General features: G+C 34.7%; 1 protein-coding gene and 1 long non-coding RNA gene across 3 annotated transcripts in view; one reads left to right on the top strand and one right to left on the bottom strand.

The window, feature by feature from the left end:
* The window catches only part of LOC141447544 (uncharacterized), a 91,776-nt gene extending 74,788 nt beyond the window's left edge, over positions 1-16,988 (top strand). For both annotated transcript variants that reach the window (XR_012454405.1, XR_012454406.1), the window contains exons 2-6: positions 490-631; positions 729-826; positions 2,008-2,114; positions 4,770-4,952; positions 16,760-16,988. This is a non-coding gene — a long non-coding RNA (uncharacterized lncRNA). The remainder of the gene's footprint in view (positions 1-489; positions 632-728; positions 827-2,007; positions 2,115-4,769; positions 4,953-16,759) is intronic.
* On the bottom strand, positions 8,273-9,958 carry LOC141447543 (uncharacterized). The gene is made up of 2 exons (XM_074115205.1): positions 9,611-9,958; positions 8,273-8,435 (listed from the first exon to the last, which is right to left on the bottom strand). Exons 1-2 carry the CDS (start codon positions 9,866-9,868, stop codon positions 8,322-8,324), a joined length of 372 nt encoding a protein of 123 aa, XP_073971306.1. The 5' UTR covers positions 9,869-9,958; the 3' UTR covers positions 8,273-8,321.
* Positions 16,989-17,336: the final 348 nt, after the last annotated feature.

Below are 17,336 nucleotides of genomic sequence, written 5' to 3'. Positions count from 1 at the left end.
TTGAAATTGGCCTAAAATTAGAAATTACTACGCCAGATATCGCATATAAATCCCCGTAGGGGGGAAGTGGGCTAGCCCACTTCTTCAGGGATCTTGGCGTCCCTGCGGATACCCCAGCCTAAAACAACACGAACAACACAAACAACACCTAAAACTAACATCTACACCAAGTTCCAACTAGGCCCTGCAGTAAATTGTTGAATGTTTGCAATTAATTAATGAGTTTAACAAACACCAAGGTGAACTTTAGCTCACCAGAATGCACGTACAGTGTACACCATTTCCAGTCCAGACAATGTGATCACCTTTGCCTTTTCTGTAGCACTGGTTCTTATCCTTAGGATGATTTGGTTTCCATAGCTAAATGATTTTTTCTTTTTCTTCTTCTTGCTTCTTGCAAAACAGCCATCATTCATTGTACTGACTTTAAGTAGTGGGTGGTTATATTTTAATTTTATTAGTTCTTATGTAGTTATATAATATGTCTAGGTAAGGAAGGCGGAGATGGGCAATTCGTCTGTAATATGGCCCTCTTCAGCTGTACCTTCAACCCGCTGCTGACCAAGATAATGTGATTTGATTTTGCAGTAGATTCATTATCGTAGGAGCATATGGAATCTATATGATGGAGGCGAGTAATTATGATTGAATCTCATCCTAATCATGGTACAGTAAAATGCCCTATTTTTTTTCTGAATATGCTGTAAAAACCATGGTTTTTATTAAAGTTGGTGGATTGAATGGAGCGCCTTTCACTAATAGAACCAGATTAGTTGTGTGGTGATAACTCCAACATTCCTAAGTAACATGGACTAGCTAAATATAGGTGAGTAGCTTTAGTATAATTAAACATACAATTCAGATAGCTGACCATTTTTTGCAAACACTTTTTTACGATTAAAGTTACTTCAAAAAGAGTCTTTCGATGAAGAAGATAAGACATCGAAAAAAGCTCTAGTCCCCTGGGCTGTGCGAACAGTTTCTTTTTTCCTAATTCTTGCGCTTTTAAAAACTCCCAACTTTCTTCGAGTTTATTTCCGCAAAGCTATCGGAATTCCGTGTTTTCCTTGATTCTCCAGTTTAAGCCATTTCAGTGTTCTTTGTTATACGCTAGTATGCTTAATAACCCCACAAATATAATCAAAGAATACAATTGAGATAGTATTTACAAAAAATTATAAGACAATTTTGAAAAATAATTAAGATGTTGAGGCAAAAAGAAAAGGGAAAAGAAAAACAAATTATCAAAGGACATTTTAGTTATGGAACGGCCGACAGAGAGCTCTGCCTACTAGAGAGAGAGAGAGAGCGTGAGGAGCGACAGGATCTCTAGTAACACTTCAGGGCCTCACACGTATTCCAAGTTTGCTTTGATGTTTGCCGACATAGCATTCACCTCCCGCTTTTACAATCCAACCTTTTTACCTCACCTTTATATCGACCACCTCCTTCCCTCTGGATCAACTAACTCTCTAGTTCCAATCTCCACCATTAGAGGGCTCGCACTCACTACCTAGATTGGTGGAGGACATCTTCCTACTATTGTCTGCTAAATTCTGTGATAGATTGGGATGCTTTATACGGCCTAAAGACATTTTCCAGCCATTTTCCTTAAATTCCTAAGATTAGATCTTAAGTCTTATGATTTTCTTTTAAGTTAGTGCGGTAATTTTACTTACGTAGTTCTGCATAACTTTTATTTTAAACATTTTACCACGGAAATACGATTCAGACTTTCAAAGGTGCTTCTTGTAATAGGATTTCTGGATTGCAGATTTCTGCTATGTGTAATCCATCACTGTAGCGCTTTTACAAAACAGTCAACATTTCGGTAAAAATTTTACAAACAATCTTCCAGACAGACCATCCAATCCGCAGACTAGATACGGCTACAGGAAGCTACACTACTTCTAACAGTTTTTTTAGAAAACACATCTATTTTCAAATTAGATTAACTTTTAATCTTTTTCTATTCTTGTAGCACAAATTATATACTTGTTATTCTAGGTGGACGAATGCTCTACAGCTTGTACTTCATCCGGGAGCTCCAGCCGTTACAGTTGGTCCTTTAGCGACAAAGAAGGAGAAAAGAACTGCAAAATAGCTGGTGAAAGGTGGCCATACACTAGTTACGTAATATAATCCTCAAAAGTATACATTCTTTTTTTTAACTTTGACCAAGAAAACGTTGCCTTCTTTACAATCTCTAAATTATTAATAAAATTCTATAACCACAACTTTACTAATGGTTGAACCAGGATCGAGCCAATACACCTTCATTCTACCAATCTAGTGCCTCATCTCGGCAGCTTACTTCCACCAATACGAGTGCTATTAATTGTAGAAAGTGCTTGGATTATTTGGGAGAAAAACCTTTGAAATATCTTTTCTGAATAGAGTATAGGTCTAGAGGGTTGTAAACATGGTTAAATGTGAGTATAAGATAGTTTTATAGAAGTCTTGAGAGTTAACAACATGGTTCAATGTGAGTGTAAGGTGGCCCTATGTAAGTATTGTGAGTCACCAACATGGTTCAATGTGAGTGTAAGGTGGCCCTATGTCAGTCTTGTGAGTTGCCAACATAGTTAAATATGAGTGTAAAGTGGACATGTATAAGTCTAGTGAGTCGCCAAGATGGTTAAATATGAGTGTAAGATAGTCCTATATAAGTCTAGTGAGTTACCAACATAGTTAAATATGAGTGTAAGATAGTCCTATATAAGTCTAGTGAGTGTCCAACATAGTTAATTGTGAGTGTAAGATAGCCCTATATAAGTGTAGTGAGTGACCAACATGGTTTAATGTGAGTGTAAGATAGTTCTATATAAGTCTAGTGAGTTACCAACATAGTTAAATGTGAGTGTAAGATAGCCCTATATAAGTGTAGTGAGTGACCAACATGGTTAAATGTGAGTGTAAGGTGGCCCTATGTAAGTATTGTGAGTCACCAACATGGTTAATTGTGAGTGTAAGATAGCCCTATATAAGTGTAGTGAGTGTCCAACATAGTTAAATGTGAGTGTAAGATAGCCCTATATAAGTCTAGTGAGTTACCAACATAGTTAAATGTGAGTGTAAGATAGCCCTATATAAGTCTAGTGAGTTACCAACATAGTTAAATGTGAGTGTAAGATAGCCCTATATAAGTGTAGTGAGTGACCAACATGGTTAAATATGAGTGTAAGATAGCCCTATATAAGTGTAGTGAGTGACCAACATGGTTAAATATGAGTGTAAGACAGTCCTATATAAGTCTTGAGAGCCACCAAGATCGTTAAGGAACCATTTCATGAACTGAAAAAGAAATATAAAACCTTCCGAGCAAATTCAATTTATAAACCCTAAAAAATACTGAGGAGAAAATCAAGAAATAGCCCAGCTGTAGTAACCTCAATTATGTTTACAGAAATTGCCGCTAGAGTTCTCCACCGGATGGAGCGTAAAAGTAAGCTTAGCTCCCATTTAATGGCGGCCCACATGCCTATTTCTCTTTTATCTATTTCTTGATAAAACAATACAAATTCTCAACTTTTTTGATACAGTTAACGATAATTGTGTAAAACATTAGGTGTAATGCCAAAAGAAATATTATTTAACTTATTTTTAAAGTGAAATTTTTTTCTTACTTAAATCGAAAGTTTATCAAATACCTATGGGAGAAATGTTGGAAAAAAAATTTTAAATTGATTATTTCATTGATTTTATTACGTTTAAAGTATTGGCCAATCACAGCGTAGTAGTGATGCAGCCGGTGGGCGGGTCACGCCTACCGCTAGTGTCATCACTCCCACCATTACTGTAGCCACGCCCCGTCCAATGATAGCGAGTTGTGGGCTGGCCCACAATGGTTCTTCAATATCTTTCACTTATTTTTCTCAATCTTTTATCATTTTCTCATATTTTATTAACTTTTATTTGTTATTTTAGTTATAATATTAATCTTATGTAGATATTGAGAATTATAGCTAAAAAAATTATTCGAAAAAAAATCATTCTCAATTTTCAAGAAATTTTTCATAATTTTCGTATAGTTTTCGCCGATATTCGACAGTTTCACTTTACTTTCTCATGAAAAAGAATCTCGTATGAACACTCACATGACTTTTTGTTACCATAATTTACGAATATAATTGAATTTTCTTGTATCTTAGAATTGCATAATAAAATAGACATTGCTCAGTGCATATCCGTTATCAGATAAATTACCTATTTTTCTTTTCTGGCTGCAGTTTGTTCGCAAAGACTATGCTATAACGTTTCTTAAGATAATCTTCTGAAAGATTGCAATATTTATGCGAACGATAAATAGAAATAGATCTGTCTTATTTTACTTTATTTTGACGACATAAATTTTCAGATATTTATTTATTTTTTTAAGAAGGGAGGCTCAGTTTATGGTGGAATAAAAGTATTTCAGCCATAAGTCCACATCTCGATTTTGATGTTATCCCTTCTGTCGTCATGTTTAGGTGTCCATATTTATTGCTTCCTGGATTGTACCATTAAATTCTATGGAATCTCTGGCTAACATTCACAATGCTTGCCAATCTAATTCTTTATATTATTTGATTAATGAGCGAAACTGACATAAATCTAATTTAAATAGAACAATTCGCTGATTTGCATACAATAAAATTTCTATCTAAGAACGTGGGACAAAATATCTTAGTAGTCAATTTTACAGGGGAACTCTCTTATTTCCTGTTCAGCCGTTTCCATAAATATGGTATCATTCGGAAAATGTGCTTCATCTTTGTCTACTGTTTCAGGAGGGCACTTTTCCGGTGAGGCGCTTGATCACGCTCAGATTCACCCAGCAGTCTAAATTTGAAGTTCTCCTTCAAAGGGATTAACAGCATCTCAGCAAGGGCTAAGATTTCCCAACAGCCTGTGAGAGTGAGACGATCAAGGATACAAAGAATTAACATACAGCGGGAAAAAAAATCATTTTCGTAAGTACGATTTCCTGTATTTCTAGAACTTGACAAAATTTTTAATAGGTTTGCTCGCTGAATGATAATTTTACAGGAAGTTCCTTTATAGTGAAGGGGGGGGCATCTCCTCTAGTTTATGACTTTGTTACAGATAAGTTCGAAATAGGTGTCCCCCCCAACTTCGATGTATTTATTTATTTTGAAGTTGTCTTTAAAGTGCCTATCCAGCTTTATCGCTAACCTAGCCTCTCTTGTTGTACAAACTTATTTATTTGAACCAAAAAAAGTTGCACGCACAAACAACCAAAATGTTTAAAAAAGATTGTTTTTTCCTTCATTAATTTTGAACTAACATTTAAATATCTGCATTTTTTTTATCTTCTTTTAACATATTTTGCAATCTCAGTGTATATTTTCCTATGTTAATTAAGTCGTGTGTAAAACAAAGGTGTTGTTGAATCTGTTGTCGATCTTTATGACGTAATTAACCGGTGTTGAATTGATTTTGCAGTTCTTGTAAGCCAGATAGCGAATATTGTGTAATCCACAATCTTCTTGTTGAACACCGGTTAACATTTCTCTTTGCATAAGTAAGAGAAATTCAAAGAGAACAGGTCAAATGTTTTTTTGCCGGAAGTATCTCTCAAATTAGAAAGAAATCGTAATGACACTTAATATTTTAATTTTAGAAGTATTCCTTAAACCGGAAGTACCCTTACAATGAATGGATTTTTCTCTTGTTTGAAATTTTCTAGACAATAGCAGCTTCGGGGATTTTCTCTAAATCTTTCTCTGGAGCCATTACTTTTATGGCTAATGTAAAGAATAGTTACCCGGAGGTGTGGCCTGATTATTTTTAGGGCATGCGCAGTACAGCACACTTACCGTTGACTTTTTAAACTACTTCCCGCCAATGTACTGTATATAATTTGTATGAATTTCTTACTTCTTATGTTTCGCGCGCATGCGCAGTACACTTACTGCATAGCAACTGCTTCCTTTTTAATGTATTATCAGTTCCCGCGAGTGCCCTGTTTGTGACTTGAGGTGCCTTTTTTTTGTAACTTTATGAGCATGAGCGTTTTAAATATGCAGTTTTTTTTTTAAATTAAAGCATGATTGTAGTGTGAGTGAGGATGGAGTAATGAATGTTTTAAAATTTTGTATGGATGTTGGTTTGGATGTTCTGGAGGGAGTCCGCCAAGTATACCCTCCTCAGGAAAAGGACTCCACAGAATAAGGTAAGTTTCTTTTGTGTTGTTCTTTGTAATTATTGTAATGAATCTTGTGACTCAAATTAAAAAATTGAGGGTAATTAGGTAGGTTAGGAGGGGGGTGTGGGGGCGAAGCCCCCCATTAAGAAATAAATAAATCAGGGGGTGTGGGGGCAAAGCCCCCACATAAAGGGGGGTTTAAATAAAATTATCAATCTTAAATAAATAAATCGAAGTGATTCTGATTCGCTGTTACCATATAACCCGCCAGATTTAAATGTAAATATAAAATAAAGAAATAGTTTTATATTTATATTTGAATATGGCGGGTTCTATAGTAACAGCGAATCAGAATCACTTCGAATTAGGCCACACCTCCGGGTAACTATTCTTTACATTTACCACTTTTATTTCAGTCATTAAAAGATTAAAAGGAGGGGCCATTTCTGAGTTTCTCATCTATAAACTCATGTCAAAGACTATCTTTAGATGTAAGAAGTAAATATGTTGCGAAATTCCCAGAGAAAGTGTTCCACTCTTCAGATTTCTTTCATTCTAAAATATATTCTCCTTTCTTTCTGTTTGATTTTTCTTGATTCACACCTGTTGGGGATTTTGTTGAATTTAGTTTTGAAGGATTTACTAAGAGAAAGAAAAATAACCACACAATGAATTCTTATTATTTTATTTCTTTCTACAAACATGGGTTAAGGCAGTCAAAAAGAACACAACGCTATATATAAATATAAAACAAAAACCTCTAGCTTCAATAATTTTATACATTCAACATATCATACACATATTATATCATATGCATCCGTATTATTATAATTATTTACCTAGTATGATTTAAAGCGATTAAAATATTCGCTTACAGTTTAAACATATTTCTTTACTATTTCAGTCATTAATATGGTAACTTCTATTGTTACGTCAAAAGTACTAAATTTACTAAATTCGTAAATCTGTGAAGAACATTGTTCATCTCTTATGTGATCAACTTTCATTGGCTAACGAGTTAAATTATTTTTATCTATTTATTTTATTTTGTTTAAAGGGTTTAAGAGGATTGGGTACATACATATATGTAACTAATTTTGTATACATTATAAACAAGCATGATACATTCTACATATAAGTAAATGAACAGTGATAACAGTACAATTCAATTTTAACTCAGCATTAATTTTATCCAAGAAGTACCAAATAACAGCAATATTTCCATCAAGTTTAGTTTCTGACGAATTGAACGTAATTTTAGTGTACCAAAACCAACATAAGTCGTGTACAAGTTTACATTGTTCAGGGTTTAGAAGTGATTTAGGCAAATCTGGGGAACAAGAAGCTGTATTGGCCATATGGGGGTAACACCTTATTGAGGCATCAATTGGGGCAAATAAACAGTATATGGAGCAAATAATTTTTCTTCTTCAAACATTACAAACTTTTTTTTTGGGTCAATTTAAGGTTTCTAAATGAATAAGTAGGCTTTAGAATAATATTTGCCTGAGGTTCTGGAGCTGAGCTGAACTAAACAAACGAAATTTATTGGGAGATTTTTAGAATAAAGAATTTTGATTTATTATTTTATAGTTTGTGCTCTTTAAACTTTGTAGATCTTTATTTTTTTAAGTGTTCTTTGAACATTTTACCGTTTTGTTAGGTATTTCTTTGTTGGTATAAAAAATTTTGGTGATCTGTAACAGATAACACATGATGTTCTTTGATCAATAACTCTGAGGAAATTTGCAACTTTGATTGACCCAACTTTGCTTTGAGGGAGCGCATCATCCTATAAAAGCTGATGAGCCCAAGATGTTGGGGATACCTTTTGTTATTCATTTTTTGTAAGTCTTTGGTTATGGTTCCTCCTATACTAAGTACATCCTAAGATGTAATATACCACACTTACAACTACAACATATAAGGAAAAGGTTTAGTTTAGCCATTTTTTAGCCCTTTTCAGTCAACTCCCCTACTTGTATCGCTTTTATAATCGCGCAATCTTCTAGCTGAACTCTTTGATTCTGTACAACTGCTGGCTACAATTATTTTACTAAGATATCCAATTGACCAATAAGGAACTGACTAAAGTCAAGGTAATTAAATGAGTAATAAAAGCGGTTATATTATATAGAATACGATCTCAAAAAGAAATTTTTCTTTAGTTTAATCATTTGGCAGCCTTACATTCTAGGGTGCAATTATAGATATCTTCTTCTTCGTCGTCACCAAAGAAGAGCTCGAACCAGCTCCAGATGTCCTCCTTACATTTTACTGTGCATGTCTACAATTATTTTTAAAAAAACAATATTATTTACAAAATTAAAGAAAACCAAATCTGGTATAAATACTAAGACGACTTACTTTTACTAAAATATCCAAGATTATTTCTTTTCTTCTGAACTACTAGTTTCTACTCAGCGGTAGTTATCCCTTGTTCTTCAACTTTTTGACCACCCGCGTTACATGAAATTTCTTTCCGTTTTGAGTCGTGCCAAAACTTTACGGATTATTTCCGAACTATCATTTACTAAAATTATTTGTACGCAATAATGTAGTTATTTTTTTTTTTTTTTGTATTTCCGGCGAAGTTCTACTTTTTGTGTTGACTAAAGTCGTAAGTGTTGTGTACCCGCAGTTCGGGATTCTTTTATTCAATTTTTTTTTTTGCACCAAGACTGAAATAGATCGCTAGTGAGTCCCTGTCCACAGTGTCCACAGGTGATGGAAACCACCTGACCAAGTTCCTTAGGGAAGTTCAAGGTGGAGTGATGGAAGCCGATTGGTCGGGGATCCACCAATCGCTTTGCCGACAAACCATATAAACATAATATAAAGTCCACCTTGTAGCATAAATATCTACACTAATGTAACTGGGCAATAGAACTAGTTGCTATGTTTATGGTTGCAGCTGTGTGATTTTTATTTGGAAAAATGGATTTTAAATATATTTTATTCATTCTGAGTTGGGACTTGCTGGAAGTAAGACAAGGACAAAACTGTTTGGAAAAACTTGTGTTACCTCTTGTTGACCTGCGAGCCTTCTCGTCTACGGCCCTGCCGTAATTGATGTTATTAAATAATTTATTAAAGAGTTTATCCTGTGAAACTATTCTGATTAATGGTAAGATTGGCTATCGTTGCTTTAGCTTATGTCAAATAGTTTATGGGTCATATCTCTCTGTGAGTGTGTGTGCGTCAGTGTGTGTGTGTGTGCTATAGAATCATTGCTCAAGTAAGTGAGAATTGGGAAGAGTCAGCGGCTGGCCTACACTAAGCAGACTAGTCTACCTGTAATGCTGGTTTAAAGACTGATACCGGATGTGACGAACTCGACGAATAAAGTTTATCAAAAAATACTTTGAGGTTATTTTTTTCGTTTCATTTAAGAAAGAAATTACGTATTACATCGCCTCAAACTAACATGAACAATTCTTAATACTAATCACATGAATTTACCTGTTTTCGTGGGGCCGCCATATCCGTTTCATTAGCACTTCTCTTCCTTCTGATTGATTCTAGTTTCCATGATTCTAGATTATCCATTGAAATATCATTCGTCAATACTATATCATTGATTGGTGGATGTTTTTCTGAAAATTCTGCAATCAATTCATCAACATTTTCTACTGAAAACTTTGCCTCAATATTAGTGAAACTTGTTAAACTGAAAAGAAAGTAAAGTTGAATAAAACACTTAGCGACATTGACCAACATCTTTGATTATCTTCAAGAAGTTTGAAATAAGACTGAGTGTAAATATGACTTGCTTGTTTCTATTGGTCCACAGAGAATGATGCTCACTAAACATCTGCTTATTTATACAGACGGCAATTCATTATTTTATGTACGTCTCCTTGAAATCATACTAAAAGAAATTCTTAGATTTACTCTTGAATAACAGAAAAAAAAAAAGAAGTTGTTAAACTGCCATCCATTGATATGTGATTTATTTCGTCTTGACAAAGCGAAAGTAAAAATAAATATCTACATAAATTTTTGAATGTAAGAAAACTTTTATTTACAGCTAATAATATTATTTAAATAAGTTATAAACTGGCAATTGTTGTAAGTTAGGGATCACCACTCGCTGTACCTTTTCCAGTCTGTCTTCCAATAGATTCTGGAGAAGATTCCTCTAAGTGAAAGAGACAGGATGATTGCTCCAAGTCATATTCAATTTTACCCAGCAGTTAGCAATAGGAAATGATAGAAATCAATCAATCAATAGAGCCCAAAGTTCCTTCAACTATAAATGCTTCTTTTTTTTAGGCGGGCTTTACGTACAAATACCTAAGTAAGTTGCGAACGTAGGCGAATAACAAACATAATTTACTATAAATTTTTCATATTAACCATTAAATAAAATCTAAGGCCAGGGGAATCGAACCCACTAAACCCACAATACATCTTAGCATTGCGGGTCTAGCCTATAACCGCCTAACATACTTTACTGTAAATTTCTCATATTAACCATTAAATAAAATCCAACGCCTAGCCCGGTGGAATAAAACCCACTAAACCAACAATACATCTTAGCTTTGCGGGTCTAGCCTATAACCGCCTAACATACTTTACTGTAAATTTCTCATATTAACCATTAAATAAAATCCAACGCCTAGCCCGGTGGAATAGAACCCACTAAACCAACAATACATCTTAGCTTTGCGGGTCTAGCCTATAACCGCCTAACATACCTTACTATAAATTTCTCATATTAACCATTAAATAAAATCTAAGGCCAGGGGAATCGAACCCACTAAACCCACAATACATCTTAGCATTGCGGGTCTAGCCTATAACCGCCTAACATACCTTACTATAAATTTCTCATATTAACCATTAAATAAAATCCAACGCCTAGCCCGGTGGAATAGAACCCACTAAACCAACAATACATCTTAGCTTTGCGGGTCTAGCCTATAACCGCCTAACATACTTTACTGTAAATTTCTCATATTAACCATTAAATAAAATCCAAAGCCTAGACCAGGGGAATAGAACCCACTAAACCAACAATACATCTTAGCTTTGCGGGTCTAGCCTATAACCGCCTAACATACTTTACTATAAATTTCTCATATTAAACATTAAATAAAATCCAACGCCTAGCCCGGTGGAATAGAACCCACTAAACCAACAATACATCTTAGCTTTGCGGGTCTAGCCTATAACCGCCTAACATACTTTACTGTAAATTTCTCATATTAACCATTAAATAAAATCCAAAGCCTAGACCAGGGGAATTGAACCCACTAAACCAACAATACATCTTAGCTTTGCGGGTCTAGCCTATAACCGCCTAACATACTTTACTGTAAATTTCTCATATTAACCATTAAATAAAATCCAAAGCCTAGACCAGGGGAATTGAACCCACTAAACCCACAATACATCTTAGCTTTGCGGGTCTAGCCTATAACCGCCTAACATACTTTACTATAAATTTCTCATATTAAACATTAAATAAAATCCAACGCCTAGCCCGGTGGAATAGAACCCACTAAACCAACAATACATCTTAGCATTGCGGGTCTAGCCTATAACCGCCTAACATACTTTACTATATATTTCTCATATTAACCATTAAATAAAATCCAAAGCCTAGACCAGGGGAATCGAACCCACTAAACCCACAATACATCTTAGCATTGCGGGTCTAGCCTATAACCGCCTAACATACTTTACTATAAATTTCTCATATTAACCATTAAATAAAATCCAAAGCCTAGACCAGGGGAATTGAACCCACTAAACCCACAATACATCTTAGCTTTGCGGGTCTAGACTATCTATTAACGCCTAACATACTTTACTATAAATTTCTCATATTAACCATTAAATAAAATCCAAAGCCTAGACCAGGGGAATTGAACCTACTAAACCAACAATACATCTTAGCTTTGCGGGTCTAGACTATCTATTAACGCCTAACATACTTTACTATAAATTTCTCATATTAACCATTAAATAAAATCCAAAGCCTAGACCAGGGCAATTGAACCCACTAAACCCACAATACATCTTAGCATTGCGGGTCTAGCCTATAACCGCCTAACATACTTTACTGTAAATTTCTCATATTAACCATTAAATAAAATCCAACGCCTAGCCCGGTGGAATAGAACCCACTAAACCAACAATACATCTTAGCTTTGCGGGTCTAGCCTATAACCGCCTAACATACCTTACTATAAATTTCTCATATTAACCATTAAATAAAATCTAAGGCCAGGGGAATCGAACCCACTAAACCCACAATACATCTTAGCATTGCGGGTCTAGCCTATAACCGCCTAACATACCTTACTATAAATTTCTCATATTAACCATTAAATAAAATCCAACGCCTAGCCCGGTGGAATAGAACCCACTAAACCAACAATACATCTTAGCTTTGCGGGTCTAGCCTATAACCGCCTAACATACTTTACTGTAAATTTCTCATATTAACCATTAAATAAAATCCAAAGCCTAGACCAGGGGAATAGAACCCACTAAACCAACAATACATCTTAGCTTTGCGGGTCTAGCCTATAACCGCCTAACATACTTTACTATAAATTTCTCATATTAAACATTAAATAAAATCCAACGCCTAGCCCGGTGGAATAGAACCCACTAAACCAACAATACATCTTAGCTTTGCGGGTCTAGCCTATAACCGCCTAACATACTTTACTGTAAATTTCTCATATTAACCATTAAATAAAATCCAAAGCCTAGACCAGGGGAATTGAACCCACTAAACCAACAATACATCTTAGCTTTGCGGGTCTAGCCTATAACCGCCTAACATACTTTACTGTAAATTTCTCATATTAACCATTAAATAAAATCCAAAGCCTAGACCAGGGGAATTGAACCCACTAAACCCACAATACATCTTAGCTTTGCGGGTCTAGCCTATAACCGCCTAACATACTTTACTATAAATTTCTCATATTAAACATTAAATAAAATCCAACGCCTAGCCCGGTGAAATAGAACCCACTAAACCAACAATACATCTTAGCATTGCGGGTCTAGCCTATAACCGCCTAACATACTTTACTATATATTTCTCATATTAACCATTAAATAAAATCCAAAGCCTAGACCAGGGGAATCGAACCCACTAAACCCACAATACATCTTAGCATTGCGGGTCTAGCCTATAACCGCCTAACATACTTTACTATAAATTTCTCATATTAACCATTAAATAAAATCCAAAGCCTAGACCAGGGGAATTGAACCCACTAAACCCACAATACATCTTAGCTTTGCGGGTCTAGACTATCTATTAACGCCTAACATACTTTACTATAAATTTCTCATATTAACCATTAAATAAAATCCAAAGCCTAGACCAGGGGAATTGAACCTACTAAACCAACAATACATCTTAGCTTTGCGGGTCTAGACTATCTATTAACGCCTAACATACTTTACTATATATTTCTCATATTAACCATTAAATAAAATCCAAAGCCTAGACCAGGGGAATTGAACCCACTAAACCCACAATACATCTTAGCTTTGCGGGTCTAGACTATCTATTAACGCCTAACATACTTTACTATAAATTTCTCATATTAACCATTAAATAAAATCCAAAGCCTAGACCAGGGGAATTGAACCTACTAAACCAACAATACATCTTAGCTTTGCGGGTCTAGACTATCTATTAACGCCTAACATACTTTACTATATATTTCTCATATTAACCATTAAATAAAATCCAAAGCCTAGACCAGGGGAATCGAACCCACTAAACCCACAATACATCTTAGCATTGCGGGTCTAGCCTATAACCGCCTAACATACTTTACTATAAATTTCTCATATTAACCATTAAATAAAATCCAAAGCCTAGACCAGGGGAATCGAACCCACTAAACCCACAATACATCTTAGCTTTGCGGGTCTAGCCTATAACCGCCTAACATACTTTACTGTAAATTTCTCATATTAACCATTAAATAAAATCCAAAGCCTAGACCAGGGCAATTGAACCCACTAAACCCACAATACATCTTAGCTTTGCGGGTCTAGCCTATAACCGCTGCCGTGGCGACAACAAAGGACTCGAAAAACAGACTTTTTACTGTCACGTCGAGAACTATTCCCTCGTCTATAATTTTTTTTTTGTTTTTGTTTAATTAAAATAAGCCAAGTATTAGAAAAAGTTAAAAATGAAAAACTATTCTTTAATACAAAAGCTACACAGTAAAAAAAAGAGAGAATAACTTTAAAGTTGACGTGTATTAAAGCCGTAAACATATCCAATTACTCACTCTATCTACACAAGGAGTTACGGTCTCCACCACACATGTGTAAAGCGCCAATATAGGGTACAATGCAAGTGTAATTAACCTTAATACGTCTGTTAATATTTGGGTGGGGATAAGCAAAATGGGCTCTATGGAGTTCATTTTCTATTATTTTGAACACGACATTCCTTTCTACGCTTCATGGCTACCAACCTACATTGAATAATAATAAAAAAAAATGTATACACTTTTACCTTAGTATGAACAACTATTTTTTGTTTAAATTGAGTACTCTTACTAAATGAATCCCAAGTTGACTTTGATTGTTGAAAGTTACATCACAGCTCCCCTCTGTTACATCAATATTCCCTGAGAAAAAATTTCTAATCAAAGAAAGGCCTTAAATAGCTTGGGATTTTCTACATTTTCCTGAAAGGTTATTTCCGGAAAATGGGAAATTAATAGATTACCTCTCAAAATTTCAATTTTGTGGCCCCATTACTAAAATTGTGTCTCTAAAATCGTATTTGAAGACCGGAAATCTATCTATCTAATTGGCATTACAACCCTTGGTGGGTCCTAGCCTCCCCAGTGAGTCCATCCCAATGAGTTTCCGGTCATTTACAGCCGCTTTCCAACTTCTCACCTTTAGCAGGTTTCTTGCGTCACTGATGACACCATCCTCCCATCTCAACTTTGGTCTGCCTACTCCTCTCTTTCCGCCTAACTCCATCTCGAGCTTTTCTTCTGGGAATCGATCCGCCATCCATTCTCGCAACATGCCCCGCTCAGCTCAGTCTTCCCAATCTTATCACACGTACCACATCCACCTCTCCGAACAGTTGACATAGCTCCCTACAGGAAATACTTTTTTCCTACTCAATGGATTGTTCACTTTCTCAAAAGTGGCTCCTATAAGTTTTTCCGTAAACTTCGTATGTTCATTACAAACGTATAGAGTTATAACTTATTTTTATTTACATCCTGTTTATATATAAAAAAAAGAAAAAGAAATAGGTATTTTAAAGCAGTTCTCAGGGAAGCAGTTCTTAGCGAGAAAATTTGTGAGTTTAGGACCTTGAGAATTTTAGTTCAGAGGATGTTGTGAGAGTCTTTTAAGATAAACGGCTTTGCACACCAATCTAGGATGGCCTAGATTAATTCATCTTATACACTTTCGTTTAAGTTCTTCCAATGGGACTCAATTATGAAATCTTTGATGCGTTTTTTTTTTTATTTTCTCGTGAGTAAAACAAGAGAGTGAATATTAAAAGATAAACAGGTGCTGAAAGAGTTGAACAATATTTTTTTTTGTTTGAAGTGTGTTTAAGTAGGGGTGATTTTAGTTGCTGGCCAGAGAAGGTGTGGCTATGGTCTAGAAACTAAATTTAAATGTAATTATGTAAATTACTAAGGGCAAAGCGCCATGGACAGTTGAGGGAGGGAGAGAGGGAGAAATTTTCCACGGTTCTTTAGCGTGTAGGTGCAATTTTCTCCAAGGTTTTCTCTGATAATAGAGGAGGTCGCATAATAAAATAAGGACCCATAATGGTTAAGCATTAGTTTGTGTGTTGTTGTTGGTAGGAGGAATAAGTAGCACTAGGTAGCCATTTTTGCCGGTATAGACAGGACGAATGGGGGGGGGGGAAGATCACTTACAGTATAATATAAGATTACAAAAGTCTTGGGGTGTTTGCATTAGGCGCCAAGTTCGTGACTAAGTGTCGTTCTTTTTTTCTTTGGTGAACAACTATTTCCATAGACTTCTTTTTCCTCAAAGCCTAAAGAGAAGTAGGAAACTAAAGGCGGAGGCTAGAGCCTCGGCAATACAGGACACCCACCCATAAAGCATGTTTCCGTAGTAGCTAGCTTACTTCAACACGGCCATTTCAATCGTAAAACCAAAAATGATCATTTTCTTTAATATTGCTAGTAAACATGGGACCAATCGTTGTTCTCTCTTGTAGCCCGCTCTCTAGCTAACATTATAACTTTTTATTATTGTTATTGTTATTGTTTCAAGTAATAGCAGTCAAAGTTATTGAACCATCAATAAGCATGCTAGCTAAACAGATACTTTCTACCTTCTCCTCACAATCATTACTCAAATCAATTTCAAGCATCAAGAAGCGCAGTATTATGAGTAGAAGTCAGCCTAATGATTCTACTTCCGGTTGAACGGAAAAATTTACAGAGTTTTGAAAAAAATACCAAAACTAAAATGGATTTTTTACACTTACCTGATACCTAAACTTCTGAAATTAAACACCCTGAAATTAAATAAATCTCCCCTTCTTGTCCTTTCTATTCAGCTGATTTTGTTATTAATGGTAATTTATTGATTTGTTCACAGATAATCACCTTCAATTCAAACAACCCAGGCAGAACCATCTAGTGGCATTTTCTGAACGACTTTTATTTCATAATTATATTATTTATTTTACAATTTATAAATATATTTTTTTTTTAATTTAAAAATATTAAATTTCTGTTATTGTTAATAAAAGTATTGTTATATAATTGTAAAAAATATAATTGAATAAAAAATCATATTAATAAGTTTTGCTTCTCATACTTGATGTTTTGCTAATTTCATAAGACTTTCCTACCTCAAAAATAAATAAAAAATAAAAAAAAAATTAAAGCAAAAACAGCTTTGAGAAATGATGAAAATTATTTATAAAGAAATGATCAGAAAGTGCAAAAAAATATATAAATTTTTTATCAGTACTGCTACCTAGGAGTGACAGCATAAACTAAAGTTAATTATTTTATTAACTCATTGTTTTTATTAATTATTAAGTAACTCGAGCTTTTTTTTAATTAGGCAATATTATAATTAGATGGCATTAGGTGTGTGTTAATTAATGATACCGGAAGTAAGCGAAAATAAATTGTTTTACGCTGAGAAAAATGCATAAAATGCATCT

This window comes from Rhodnius prolixus, unplaced genomic scaffold, assembly GCF_049639745.1.
Source record: "Rhodnius prolixus isolate KJV_2025 unplaced genomic scaffold, Rpr scaffold_7, whole genome shotgun sequence".
Taxonomy (NCBI): Eukaryota; Metazoa; Arthropoda; class Insecta; order Hemiptera; family Reduviidae; genus Rhodnius; species Rhodnius prolixus.
The sequence above is the reverse complement of the archived record's forward strand: the minus strand, read 5'-3'. Positions and strand labels throughout refer to the sequence as shown.

Bases quoted from the DNA above. Each gene is read 5' to 3' on its own strand.
- LOC141447543 (XM_074115205.1), bottom strand. From the start codon at position 9,868: ATGTTGGTCAATGTCGCTAAGTGTTTTATTCAACTTTACTTTCTTTTC. The intron at 8,436-9,610 runs GTAAATTCATGT...AAATAATTGTAG, and splicing joins TGGCGGCCCCACGAAAACAG to ACATGCACAGTAAAATGTAA.